Source organism: Sesamum indicum, linkage group LG11, assembly GCF_000512975.1.
Source record: "Sesamum indicum cultivar Zhongzhi No. 13 linkage group LG11, S_indicum_v1.0, whole genome shotgun sequence".
Classification (NCBI taxonomy): Eukaryota; Viridiplantae; Streptophyta; class Magnoliopsida; order Lamiales; family Pedaliaceae; genus Sesamum; species Sesamum indicum.
Window position 1 is genome coordinate 9,710,882 of NC_026155.1, and position 14,304 is coordinate 9,725,185.

At 29.4% G+C, this 14,304-nt stretch overlaps 1 protein-coding gene across 1 annotated transcript; it reads right to left on the reverse strand.

The window, feature by feature from the left end:
• LOC105173733 (pectinesterase/pectinesterase inhibitor PPE8B) lies at positions 1,323 to 3,718 on the reverse strand. Its single transcript, XM_011095600.2, has 3 exons — positions 3,230 to 3,718; positions 2,182 to 2,736; positions 1,323 to 2,101 (listed from the first exon to the last, which is right to left on the reverse strand). Exons 1-3 carry the CDS (start codon positions 3,522 to 3,524, stop codon positions 1,419 to 1,421), a joined length of 1,533 nt encoding a protein of 510 aa, XP_011093902.1. The 5' UTR covers positions 3,525 to 3,718; the 3' UTR covers positions 1,323 to 1,418.

Consider the following 14,304-nt stretch of genomic DNA (forward strand, 5'->3'; position numbering starts at 1 on the left):
ATCCTTTATAAAAAAATATACAAAATTATTTTTCTGTATTCTTCTATATGAAGCAAATTATCCTCTCACAAGAGGTGCTCTGTTATACCCGCCTTTTTAATGTAATTTTGATTGATTTCTTAAGAATAAAATATTAATTTATATATACATATCTATATTATATATTGTTTATAATAATATATCTTTATTATTTTAAAAGAAAAAAATAAAAACTAAAACCACACGGTGCCGCCGCGCCTTCCTCTTCCCCAGAAATCCCTTCCCTGAACTCCCGTCTCCTTTTCCTGCAAACCTCTCCCCTTTCCCCCTTCCCCTGTCGCAACCCCTTTAAAAACTCCTCATATCCCCATTTCCACCACCCCTACGACACCTACTCCTCCCCCCGCCCATGGTCGCCGTCACCGTTGCCACCCTTCGCCTCCATGCTCCCTCTCTTTCTCTTTCTCTATGTATACATAAATATATATATATATATAACATATAAATAAATCGTATGTGATATATAAATAATATATTCATATATTTTACATAAAAATATAAGTTTTAAATTCAGACTATTGATTTGAATTAAATAAGAAGTTTGGAACGCTTTCTTTAATTATTATATTGTGAAAGTAAATCCAAATATCAAAAGAAGGATACTATATCGTCTTCCCCAAAAGTTTGGTGTGTTTATACGTAAATCTTCTATAATTTAAAAAATTATATTTAATACCCCTGAAATTTATTTTCGTTCAATAAATGAATCTTTTCATTAGTCAAAATTCATGAAATTTACTGTCGTTAGCAAAAAAATTTAAATAAAAATTTATATTTATCCACAATTTACCTATTATTGACTTATTGTAAGTTAAATAAATCTTTTATGACTAAACTGCCCTTATGAAGGTGAATATGTACCCTTCACATGCATTAGTGTGTGAAGATGTATAAGGGTAGTTTAGTCAGAAGAAAAAATATTTGACTTGCAATAAGTCAATCATGATTAAATATAAATTTTCATTAATTTTTTTATTAATATATATAAATTTAATTAATTTTGATTAACATAATGATCTATTTATTGGTTCAATACAAAATTCAAGGAATTGGACATAATTTTTAAAATTATAAAAAATTTACCTCTAACTGCAACAAACCTAAAAAAAAAGAGAATATTGCAATTATCCCTAAAAATAATAAAGTACAAACCATCGCCCCAACTGCATAACCACCAAAAAAGGGGGGGCAAAAAGAAAGAGAGAGTGAAAGCAAGCAAAATCAGATGAATAATTAATAAATATAAAAGATGAACAAGTCCATTTCCCCAAAATAAAAAGGTATCTATGCCAAGAAAATTTTCATATTTCTCTTAATTAATTCCAAACAAATCATAATGTCATCGATATTATTAACTCAGAAAAACATTTATTTCAATCTCACATCACCAAGCCAGCCGTGTACCTCACCCCTGTCGCAGGTAGCCATTTGTTCCCAACAATGAACTCAGCCACTGTGAATTCGGTGGCCTGAGCCGAATCATTAAGAACATGGTAACCGGGCCAGTTCACCCGCCCTCCCAGACCAGCTCCAGGCCCGTAATTCATGTACTCAGCATAAAACAGAGTATTCAGCGCGAAATTCCCATTCCATTCCAGCCATCCCTCGGGCCTGATGGCGTTGCTAATGTAAGACTGCATGATAACCGTCCTGGAATACAGTTTCCAGGGCCTGCCTAGGTACGTCGGGTTGGAATTGTCTGCTTCAGCTGAAATGTTGCAGAATTGAATCGAAAACCCCGTCCTTTCAGTTTGTTCCTTCCGGCCCTGAGCTGTTATGGTGTTCTTTTGATTGGCAAGGCCCTTGCGCGCCAGGATATCACAGTTTTGGAAGACAACTGTGCCATCCCCGAACATGAAATCTACTGTGCCGGTGATCTTGCATTCTCTGTAGAATTGTCGCATGGAGTGGGCGTAGAGTGTGTCCTGGTATCCCCTGAAGGCGCAGCGGTACAGCACGGATAGGTCGGAATCGGACCGGAACGCTACGGCCTGGTGCTTTTCCGGGCCGGCTGTGTTCTCGAATGTTATGTCCCGGGCTATGAATCCTTGTCCTCGAACAGCTGCATTTGTTACATCACGAAGAAACTTAGTCATATGAAACCAAGTTCGTCCAAAATTCAGAAAGGTTGTTAGTTCGTACCAAAGGTTGCAGAGCGATAAGTGGTCCAGCCATCAACGAAGTTGCGGTCACCAGAAATAACAGTAGCATCCATGCCGTCTCCAATCAACATTATGTTCCATTTCTTCTTACTGATCTCAACATACTCCTTGTACACACCTTTCTTGATGTGAATAACATACCTCCTGCTGCTGTAATCCGGCACCGCACGAACAGCTTCCTCAATGCTGGTGAAATTTCCTGTGCCATCAGCAGCAACCACCGCATCCGCCACCTCGCCGCTGGATGCCTGGAGGAGTTTCCGGTCGTGGGATTTCAGCCAATCTGGAAATTGGGCACTGGTAATAAGCTTCCGACCTCCGCTTCCGCCTTTAGATGGGGTGGTGGGATTTGGTTTGACCATGGAAAGAAGGTTGTGGACCAATGAGGTAAGCTGGTCTAGGCTGCCGAAAACCAAACCTCTGACAGGGCTGTTTGTACCATCGAAGCCTTCTTTGCACGTTTCTTGATTGGCCATTGCTCCACTCAGCCATGTATTCATGTCAGCAATCACATTTCCAGTGCTGTTATCTTTGCCTGTATTAGGGCCAATTTTCCATTATAGTATCACTTGCATCAATTTTTACCAATTTTTCAATTGTATTTATAGCCTAGCCACACTCCATACATTAGGCCTCTCACACTATAATAGGAAGAAAATTCCATTTCTTGCATGACTTATTTTTGTGATCCTCAAGATTTAATTGTATATGAGAGCTATATTATCACGAATTTAAAAATATGAAGATGATTAAATAAGTTCTTTTATCAAACACATAAAATTATTAAAACCAACTTTGATCCTCATTTTAAAATATAGAGAAAAAAACAATCGCTTATACTATTGTTAATTTTTAGTTCTTCTTGAGTACTTAGCCCAAAAAACGCTCTCCGACAAGACAAAAACACCAAGATCGTCAAAGTCATGCACATGTACCACATTATATTAATGTCATTCTATTCGGCCTCTTTTTCCATAATTACTTTTTATCTAAAAAGAAAAAACGAAATATGAACAGAAATAAGGTACCCTTTGGATTCTGAGAAGCAGCAAGGGTCCAACTCAACTGGTCCACTGAAAAGTCCATGAGATCAAGGCAGTCAGCAACGGCATTATTAAGCCGGAAATCGCTGAAAGCACCGGAGAATTTGGAGACGGTGGACACCACCCGGCCCACCACGCCGAGGGTAGACCTCAACGTCCCCGCGAATTCCGACACCGGAACCTTCAGACACTCCGACTCACCCAAGTCCGAGTTCCCGCCGCTGATGAAACACAAAAGCATCAGGAAGAACAGAGTTTTCATGGAAGAAGCTACAGCCATAATATTGATTTGATCAGTTTCAACTCATAAATATATATATATATATATATATATATCTGTGCGTGTATATATTATGAGTATGAAGACTATTTAGAACTACTGTGGAGGAATATTTGAGGATGATTAAGGGGGTGATGGGAGCATTAAAAGCGGGTATCGTAATGGGAAACTTTACATTTGCATGGAGTCAGCTTCTCACTCTACTGTACACTCCTCAATTTGGGGGGTTATATATTATAACCAGGGGTGGGGGGTGAGGGCATTGGTTGTGAATTTTTTATCACATTTTCGTATCATACTAATTTTACGTCAATCGACACGTATTTTTTGTACATTAAAAATAAATTATAATTTGAAAGTGATATTACATATAATGCATACGTGGTGTGATGTCAATATATGATATAAAAATATAATAAAATGTCCTTTTGTCGAGAATTATCAATTAGCATTATGAATCTTTTATCATGTTTTGGTATCATAAATTGTTATCACATCAATACAAATATTTTCATCATATTTTGATTTTATAAATTGATGTTAAGTCAATATATAATTAATACGAGTTTCATTTAAAAATTAAAATATACAATTAAATTAAAATAATGATCATGTATATCATATATTATCAATGTGATCTGATACCTATGAAAATAAAATAGAAAATCTTTTAATTTTTATTTTTTATAAAAAATATAATAATTAAAATTTAAATTTTCGTTGGAACTCGAATTCATAACGTAAACAAACAAAAATCCTACATTGGGGTGTCGGCGGTGAGCAAGAAAGTTAGAGTGAAGGAGAGAAAGCATGTTAGGAGTACGTAGCCAGCACAGCCCACCACCACAACCTTTCTTTTCTTTTCTACTGCAACTTTCCAGGTTCCAGAATGTCTGCCTGCTCTTCTGTTTCCTTCTTCTCTAAGCACTCTATTTTCTCAAAAATAGGAATTACATATATAATTATATTAATATTTTAATAAATTAAATATACATCAATTTAATATATAAAATAAGAGAAATAACTCCGCATATCTAATGGAACTCGACCCCATAACTTTGAATTAAATTTTATTTTACTACTATGTAAAAAATTAGTTTTTTTATTTTTTAAATAAATAAGTATATATAATTGTTTATATTTATTCAAAAGTTTCGTAGATGTTTTTAGACAAATTAATTAGTAATATGGTTTCAATTTATTTTTTATATCTACATTCACTACTATATTTTTATACATATATTGATTACTTTAATTTTAAATTTTAAAATTATTTATCAATTACTCATTTTTATCCAAAATTGTAATAACTAGGCATTGCCTAATATGCTTATGAGAATGAGCAAATTGATGGAACTAAATTACTTTTTAATTATAAAAAGAATGTCACTATTAAATTTGTAAGAATTAATATTATGATAAAATAAAAATTATTGTCCTTTAATACATATTTAAAGGCAATTTCTTACATTAGTAAAAAATAATTGACTACTGGCTACAATTTTAATAATTATTGACTAAAAACAATGGTAAATACTTTTAATGACCACGGTTAAATAAAAACGATGCAAAAACATAGATTTTCTACCAAAAAAAAATTATCTGCCATGGCTAAGAGCCATGGTGAAAATATTTGCCATGTCTTTTAGCCACCCTCGCAGATACCACGGCCAACAACCGTTGCATTATTGTGGCTACTGACTATTTGCTACGGCTATTTCGTTATTAAGAATGGCTAATATGTTACATTTTTTGTAGTGTTACAATCACTTGCTGCCCATTCGGACCTACATTTCTAGTGCAGACGAAACATTTTATACCGTTTAGCTCCTCTTTTTAAAATTATTTTTTGAAATTAAATTCTAATCAAAAACTTATATTCTTTTATCCTACCGGATTTATTTTTCATTTAATTACATATTATACTCATTAAAATCTTACTAAAATAACTTGACATGAGATCAATTTTTCATTTAATTACAACAAACCATTGCACAATGAATTATTAAAATTATGAATCCAAAGGTCGCAATCACTTATACTGAAATCAATTGTTGTATACTGAATTAGGCAACTCACAGGTCAGATTGGCCTTAATCTTCTTTTCTCATTACAATGAATGTGAAAAGTAAAATCAAACATATACTTACAAATAAAAGCACAAATTCTGTCTTTTTACTGATGCCCAACAATATCTTCAACATTCTAAAGATATGATCATATATTTTTTATCCAAAAAATAAGTGATTTAATTTTGGGTAAATTCTAATTTACCCCCTCTACTCTAGCACTATCTCACTTTACCCCCTACATACTTCAACTTTATTAAATAAAATACTTATGATAGACTTATAAAAAAAAAATTATATATATACTCATAATATCTCTGTGTTATGCTCCAGAATTTTTAGCTTACGAAATAATTATTCAAATAATAAAATTCAAAACTCACAAAATTATAAATAATCATATTATACTTTAAAATATTTTGGAGCCATAATGTAGAGATGTTAGAAGTACGAAAAAAAATTATAATTTTATTATAAATATTTTATTTTTTATAAGATTCATTTAACCAAATTGGTGTACTTTACAAATTTACTTTTATAAAGTAAATGTAAGTCAACGAAGTCATAATCGAGTGGTAAGGTTGAGATATCACAATTAAAAGATTAGGAATTATGGGTTTATGTCTATTTCTGCACTAATTTAGTATTTTTTTTTTATTTTATTCGAATTAATAATGTATTGAATCAGTATTTGAATTTAAATATGCATATTAAATGAAGTAACGAATTATATATTTTAAAAAATAAAAAGTAGAAACGATAAGTGACGTAAGTTAGAGTACAAGTAAACAAAGCGAGACGATGCTAAAGCAACGAGGGGTAAAAGTGGAATTTTATCCTTTAATTTTCAATACTTTTTGGCTGCCAAATTTCTGGTAAATTTTCTCCGAGAGAATATATTTGGTAAAAAGATTTTGGCCGTTCCGGAGAAAAGCGTGGTTTGTTGGTGACCTGTTTGGTAAATATCCAAAATATCCTTGTTTATCAAACACGAAGGGTGTGTACTTTTTTAAAACTGACCGTTATGTCACGTCTTCTCTACGTGCATATAATAAATAATACTTTACGTTTTAAAATATATGATGAATAAGATACATCATATTTCTAAAAAAGGAAAAAAAGAAAGAAAGAAAGCAATAAAAAAAAATCAACTTAGGGGTATTATTGACATAATAATAAAATTGATGTAGTGGTGTCATAACCGCCATTTATAAAAGAAAAATATCTTTTCTGTTTATATAGTATAGATATGAAATATGATAAATTAATAATTTTTGTTGGTATTTACGTGATTGGATAAAATATTCCACACCTTCAAGGTCGGTATAAATTATCAAGTCATATTCAAGGCCTGATGAATTAATAGCAGGCCGTCATTTCTTATAGGAGTTTAATACAATTTATCTCCTGTGATATTTGATAAAAAGAGACTTATAAGATCGAAAAATAAGATACTAAGAGTTTATAAACTCCTTTAAAAAAATAAAATTTAATATTTATTAAAAAGATTTTATAAAATATTTTCAATAAATTTAGCCAAACACCGTCTAATTACACTGTCGGTGAGCCATCACTATAGATGCATAATTAGTTGCTTTCTCATCTTTCTAAATAAAGTAATTTTGCATATCCCATTTCTAGAATTAATATCAATTATTGGCAACTTGTTACCAATAAACAATCAAATTTTAACAATAATTACTGTTTTTATAAACTTGGATATTTTTTTTCTTTTTATTTAAAAATAGAAATGAGAAAGTAGGGCTTACGCTCTATATTTCTCAGGGAGCATTTTGTTTAAGTTTATATGACAACTTCGACTATCATTACAGATTGACAGGGACACGTACTACCTCATAAATCAAGCAAGGATTGGGACCCGTCCTGCTACGGAGAATTTCTAAGTCTCTTAAGTAGATTTAATTTCTACCAGCGATTGAAGCACACTCGATGGATGTGTATAATTTAAATTTTTAATATATTTATCTAATTAAAAGAAGAGAATTAAGTTAAAACAAATAACTAAGTAGAATTTTTGTTATTAACAACTATATAGTGACAAGATCAATATTGCTCCCGATATTATCTCTCGATATTTTATTACTACTATTATATTTTATTGTGGTAAGTAATAGGCATCCAGCCTAGACAAGTATTCACTATGTATGTACGAATCCGAAGACCGGACTCATAGACTTCAATTTAGCTACTTGAACTGAGTCTCATTGCTGATTAACAATGCATTTTATCAATAATGTCTTAATTTAGCGATCAAGGTTAAGGTCTCGTGAACAAATTTGAAGTCATAGATTTAAATCCCACTACACGTGTAGGTATCCATTCACTTAATCAGTGAGTTTATGGCAAATTATTTAATGTGTATGGATCAAATTACTGTTCAATTTTTATCGAAATATTAATCTAATCGTGTAATTATGAAAATAAAAGGATTGCGTGGGGGGTGCTTATTTTTCACATCTGCTTTGTGTATGAAAGGGTAAATGTCCGATAAGGCCCTACTTAATTAGAAGGATTGTGGGTTCGAGTTTCATTAATGTGCCTGTATTTTTATTATTATAGTAAAAAAAAAATTATCACATTTAAATGTATTCGTTGATTTGAAATATTGAATTATTTAATTTGAATAGTAAATGATGTAAAGAACCGTATAATTAAAAAAAGAAAAAAAGAAAAAGATAAATGTAGTCAATTTCTTCATATTAATTTGGAGTGAGATTTGAGTCCCACACAACATAATTTGCATTATATGAGCCATGTTCAAGTGTTTGATGATTGCTGAAATGGTCACTCTTCTCTTGCAATTATAAGTTTCAGGGCTTAATTATTTGCTTCTATTTTCTCATAAACAATATGTCATGAAATTAACATGAGAACTACTATCTAGGTACTAATATTGTATATATGGCTACTCATTGTTACACGATGAATAGTTCAGGGGGCAAAGTGTATTTTACCCTAAAATTTATAAAATGTTATTGTTATGATTTTTTATATGGAAATAAGTCGGGAACAATTATTTTCACTGAATTTATAAGATATTAATATTCTATTTTAAAAGTCTGTCATTTTTTTTCAAAAATATATTATACACCCAAATTCGAATTGGAGTTGTCAATAAATATATAATTCCCAAATTCAAGCTCATTAGATCGAGACCCAGACTCATATCCTAAAAGTTTTGTGCATTGCCATAAATTTTTTACTAAATACCTAATAACTCTTGTATTATCAGCTCAAACTAACATTTGTTACGTACATTGATATAATTTCTGAAACCACAACAAACATGAGAATTAATATATAAAGTGGAATAGGCTGAATGCAGCAAATTTGGTATTTGATAGAGGCATTAACTGTTCATTAAATGGCATTAATCAGTCTACTATTATTTGTTCCCAATTTTGTTAAATGATTTTTATTAAATGGGGATGTCAAAATAAGGGAACTAACACTTTTCGTCTCGTTATTTATTTTTTTTCACTCTTGATCTCATTGGTTATGAGATTCTCAATTTTGATTAATTTCTAAATAATAACACTTTTAGTTCCGTAGCACCTTTCCATGAGATATTTTAATAGAAAGCACGTGGCCGTTAAGACTTTATTATTTTTTATCATTATTAATATAATTTTTAAAAATAATATTTTTGATCCCATATACTTAACGTCCCCCACAACGTTTTCCGTTAGTGCCTATCATCCAAGCAGCTAGATCAGTAGGCAAAATCATGTGTACTAGGCTATAGCTAAATTTTAGGTACCTAATGTCTTAATCGTGTTATTAATGTCACAACATATCATAAGTGTTATTTCACAATCATAATATTTTCTTCCTTTTTCGGGTACAATTTTACCATCATAAGTGTTACCTAATTTATAAGATGTCACTATCATATGTAAAATCGACGACTAATAATTTAACGCATTAGAGAAACAAAATTGACATATTAATTATATTTTGTAATACACTCTAAAAAATAAAATAACATGATAGTGCCGTAAATATATCATCTGCATTACAAAAAATAGATTATTCTCTACATTATAATTTAGGAAGAAATACAATTTTAGTCCTGTAACTTATAGGAGGTGATATTTTTAGTCCTGCAAGAATTGATTTTTGTAATTTAATCTTGTAATTTTAAAATTTTAATGATTTTCATCCTTTCCGATCAATTTGGCCGAAAAATGGAATGTGACTTGCACATGATCCAATTAAATTATAATTTCACTCCTATAAGCATTGCCATTTTTAGTCATGTAACTTAGGGGAGTTGGCATTTTTGGTCCTGCACGAACTGATTAGCAAGATTAAAATTATATTTTAATTGAGTCATATGCAATTTTTCAGCCAAATTGCCGAAAAATGACTAAAACTGTCAAAGTTATAAAGTTACAAAACTAAATTGCGAAAATCAATTAGTATAAGACAAAAAATGCCACCCTCTTTAGGTTGCAAGACTAAAATTATAATTTTGCCCCTATAATTTACTACGTTTTAAAAACCATGACAAATCAGTGTGGTATATCTACCTTGGTGAATAAAATTTGACCTCATTTAATCGACATTTGTCATGGTTTTACCTATGCTAAAATATTTACCGTAATTTTTAGATGTAGTTAATATTTTGGCTTCGATTACAAAAACGACAGTTAATAACTGTTGGGCAATCATGGTTAAGTATTCTCCATAGTTTTTAACTTTTATATATGATAATTGACCATATCAAAAAGTCAAATTTCTTCTAGTGCTAATAGCTTGCCTAATCGCATTTTTTTTTCTCCCACACGAATATTACATTCCATCATAAATTAATATATCGTCAATAAAATTTTTAACTTTTTATAACTTACATTCGACTAATTAAATATATTTATATAATTCTTGAAATTAAACTAATTATTAAAATTCAATTTATAATAATGAACATGCAATACAATGTGCATAGGCAACTTTATTAGGTTGCATGGCCTTTTATTTTATTTTATTTTCCTATCTGAATATTATTATTTATAGAGTGAAAAAGGTATGATAATTGACTATTAAAAAATTAAGTGAAATTAGAGAATAAAAGAGGATAAGGAAATCACATGCATGCAGATTGTAACGCGGAAACATTAAAGAGTAGGCTTTTTCTTGTCTAAAAAAAGTGAATAGAATACAATACCCTAAAATGGGACCCTAAAACGCGTTTAACAGTTTGCTTTCTGTCTTCTATTCTGCCGGGGCAAAAAGAAAAAAAAAATAGTAGTAAGCGTGTCTTACTCTTCTTCTTTTTCCACTTTCTTTTTGTACCAACACTTGTTCCACCAGATTTCTTGAAATATTAATAGTTAACTATTCTTTTTTCAGACAGTTTAAATTTTTAAATAAAATAATCATTTGTATGGTATTCGAGTAAGGCTAAATGAGAAGTTTTGGGTTCGATTGCTATATATAAAAAAAAATTCACATGAAGGGTTTGCATGTGAGGGGCGTGTTAAAATATTATTATTAAGGATAATTAAGTCTATACCTCTTGATCGATGGTTTATTTACACAAACTACCCTTATTTTTTTAAAAAAATTATACAAACACCCCCTGAAATGTCAACAATATTACACAAATTATCCCTTTTTTTGGCCACCAAAGGATGGGTTATGTAATTATGCAAAAGATAGGAGTGCAGTTTTGTGTAATCAACTATATATCAAGAGGTGTAAATGTAATTATCCCCAATATTAAATGATTGCGAATCTCTTCTCTAACAGCTTAAATTTTTAAATGAGGTGATAGTTTAACTAAATTATCGACATCATCATTTATCTTCATCCATAACTCCAACTTCAAAAATTTTATTTCTTACAATTTATTTAAATATTATTGTTCTCCCTTAGATTTTAATAGTTTTCCACCAAAAATCTTTTAGTATAATCTTGAAATACTGATTATCTTTTTTTTTATATATAAAAATAGAAAAACAGAAATGACAACCCATATACTCGTAAGTGATGATTGCATAAACATCATGTATGTTGATTCTATAGCTGAATAATTATGTCGGAATCAATATACAGATAAGAGTATTTATTTAATATGTCTAAACATCTTGACAAAAGTTCAACTTCATATAACGAATATATTAACGTTCGAACTTAACTATTAAACTCCGGTAATTGATGATTTAAATTTTGTTTACCAATATTTAATGCACATGTGCAGTGGTACCACAGAATCCTTCTTAACTGTTCATTTTCCTTTTCTTTTTTTGTAATATAATATTATTTAATTTTTAGGTTTGGTGAAGTAGATAAAGTGATAGAAATATTATTGTATGGCCTTTTTTCTTTTTCCTGCAAATTTTCAAACATTCTTTAATACAGTCCCACTGTCCAATAATGAACTATTGGGCATGAATGGGCTTACCATTTTAAATGAAAAATGAAAAGGTAAGTGAATTTTTTAAATACTAATTATCGTTATAGTATATTTTTTCTGTGTGTATATAATAAATAATATTTTATATTTTATAATATGAAAAAAATTATATATAAACCAACACATCACATTTTTAAAAATAAAAATAAAAAAAGCAACAAAGAAAAAAATATACTTAATAGTATTATCAAAATAACAATAAATTGGTGTCGCGTCATCATCGCGCTTTATGTGAAAAAAGAAAAAAACCCTATCATATATATTATTAGTATAGATTTAACTTTAGGAGTAATGATTGAACTTTAATTTTAGTAGGTTTAAAGTTGATTTAGTAAGAAAGTCGAAGCCCATCAGTGAAAGGGAAAAAGAGGTTGGGGTGTCCAAAGCCCACTTTTAGCCCACTTCATGACCTGTTTGGTTTTATGCCCATTTTGTAACTGTTTGAAACTTGTTTGGTTGTGTCATTTCCATTGAAAAGGCCCAACCACTATCTCTACTATATATATATATATAAAAAAAAGACAAAAACATTAACTTGCACCAAATTCTTTTTGTGTCGATAATATTTCTAAATTAATTTTATTTTATTAATGTCCTCATCTCTCCCTTTTATTTTTAAATATTATGAGTTGATTTATGTATCATATTCTTATTTATAATATATTTTAAATTATAAATACTTATTTATTATATACACACAAAATGATACAGATTAAAAACCTTGTTGGATTTTCTCAATGAAACAGGACCCAGTATTTCTAAAACCTCCCAACTCATATGGGCATGGGCCTTAATCATTTAAAAGAGATAAATTTATAACGCTTTCTGTATTTAATTGAAATATTACGAAATTTTCTTGTGTTATTTTTATAGATAAAAAATTGCTCGTGTTATTAAAATGACTGGCAAAATATCCTTTTTTATTCAAAATTAATAGAGCGCATGTCGCACGTCTAAAATATGAGTGGATTTTTTTTTTTATACTTTTTAATATAATATTTAACCTTTTTTTCCAATTACCTCGTTTTACATAAAAATATTAAATAATTTTAAGAAAGGGGGAAAAATCGGATCCAATACAATGGCATTGAATTTAGAAACCTATTGGGTGTTGGGAGTGTTAACCTCAACAAATGTGTTGTCAAATTTTCAAATATTATATTAAATTCTAATTTTAAGAAAGCTAAATTTAATTTTAACTTTTTGAGCAATTTAAGTAAGTTATATTTAGTTTTAATTGCTAAGTACTAATCGTTAAAATAGAAGTAATATTATTTTTTAAATTATTATTATTCTAATTAAAAACTATGAGTCCAAGAGGTTTCTTTCAATTTTGAAAATCAGCATTTTTAAATTTTAATTCAACATACAAATATTTAAAATAAAAATCACTATTTAATGTTGGATAGTCGTTGCGACAAGTGTTAGAACAAAATTATTTTTCAATAAAAATAAAAATTTAAAATTCGATCAATTCGACTATACTTCAAAATTAGGTCACTCTGGTGATGAAATTTTTTTTTTATTTATTTATGGGTGAATGTAAATATATAATAAATAAAAATAAATAAAAACAAGTAAATTCCAACTTAAATTCTAAAAATTAATTATTATTTTTTTTAAAAGAAAGCGAGTAATAAGTGGGCCCAGCCACATGTCAATTGACAATGGAGTTGGGTGCCCACCTACTCAATTGACATCGACTCAGCCATTTATTTTTATCTATATTATTTATTAAAACTCAACTCCCTAAAATAATTATTTTTATTAATATAATATTGATTAATTAATATACTCTTCAATATATTTATTTATCTAACCAGATAAGTATCTCTTTAATCATTTTATTCTACCAATTATTTTTTGTTCATGCATATCTAAAATTATTATATTCTTTCACTTTTAATTAATTAATTATTATTTTTATTTAATTAAATAAATATTATTTAAATTATGCGCACGTATCAAATGTGCTTCATTCACTAGTTATTTAATAAAAGCTAAGCCCTTAAACTAATTAATTTGGTGCGTCAAATGTGTAATTCCTTAAATACTCTTAAAACTACTTCCTTTCCCTATCAAGGTTATTAGAAAAATCATTTTATTTAAACTCTTTTATTATCTTAAATTCAAATAAATTTTCTTTCACTTTTTTAATATATAAGTTTATATTACTTAAATTACGCAATGAGTAAATTTTTGTTCTTATTTTACCACTTATCAAGGGTGTCCCGTCTATAGATAGTTATTGATGGGTAAAACCCACTTTATA

What these genes read in the sequence shown, in the direction of transcription:
- LOC105173733 (XM_011095600.2), bottom strand. Translation starts at nt 3,524, where the DNA reads ATGGCTGTAGCTTCTTCCATGAAAACTCTGTTCTTCCTGATGCTTTTG. An exon ending in TGCTTCTCAGAATCCAAAGG is followed by an intron (nt 2,737 to 3,229) that starts GTACCTTATTTC and finishes GCCCTAATACAG; the next exon opens with GCAAAGATAACAGCACTGGA. An exon ending in TTATCGCTCTGCAACCTTTG is followed by an intron (nt 2,102 to 2,181) that starts GTACGAACTAAC and finishes TAACAAATGCAG; the next exon opens with CTGTTCGAGGACAAGGATTC.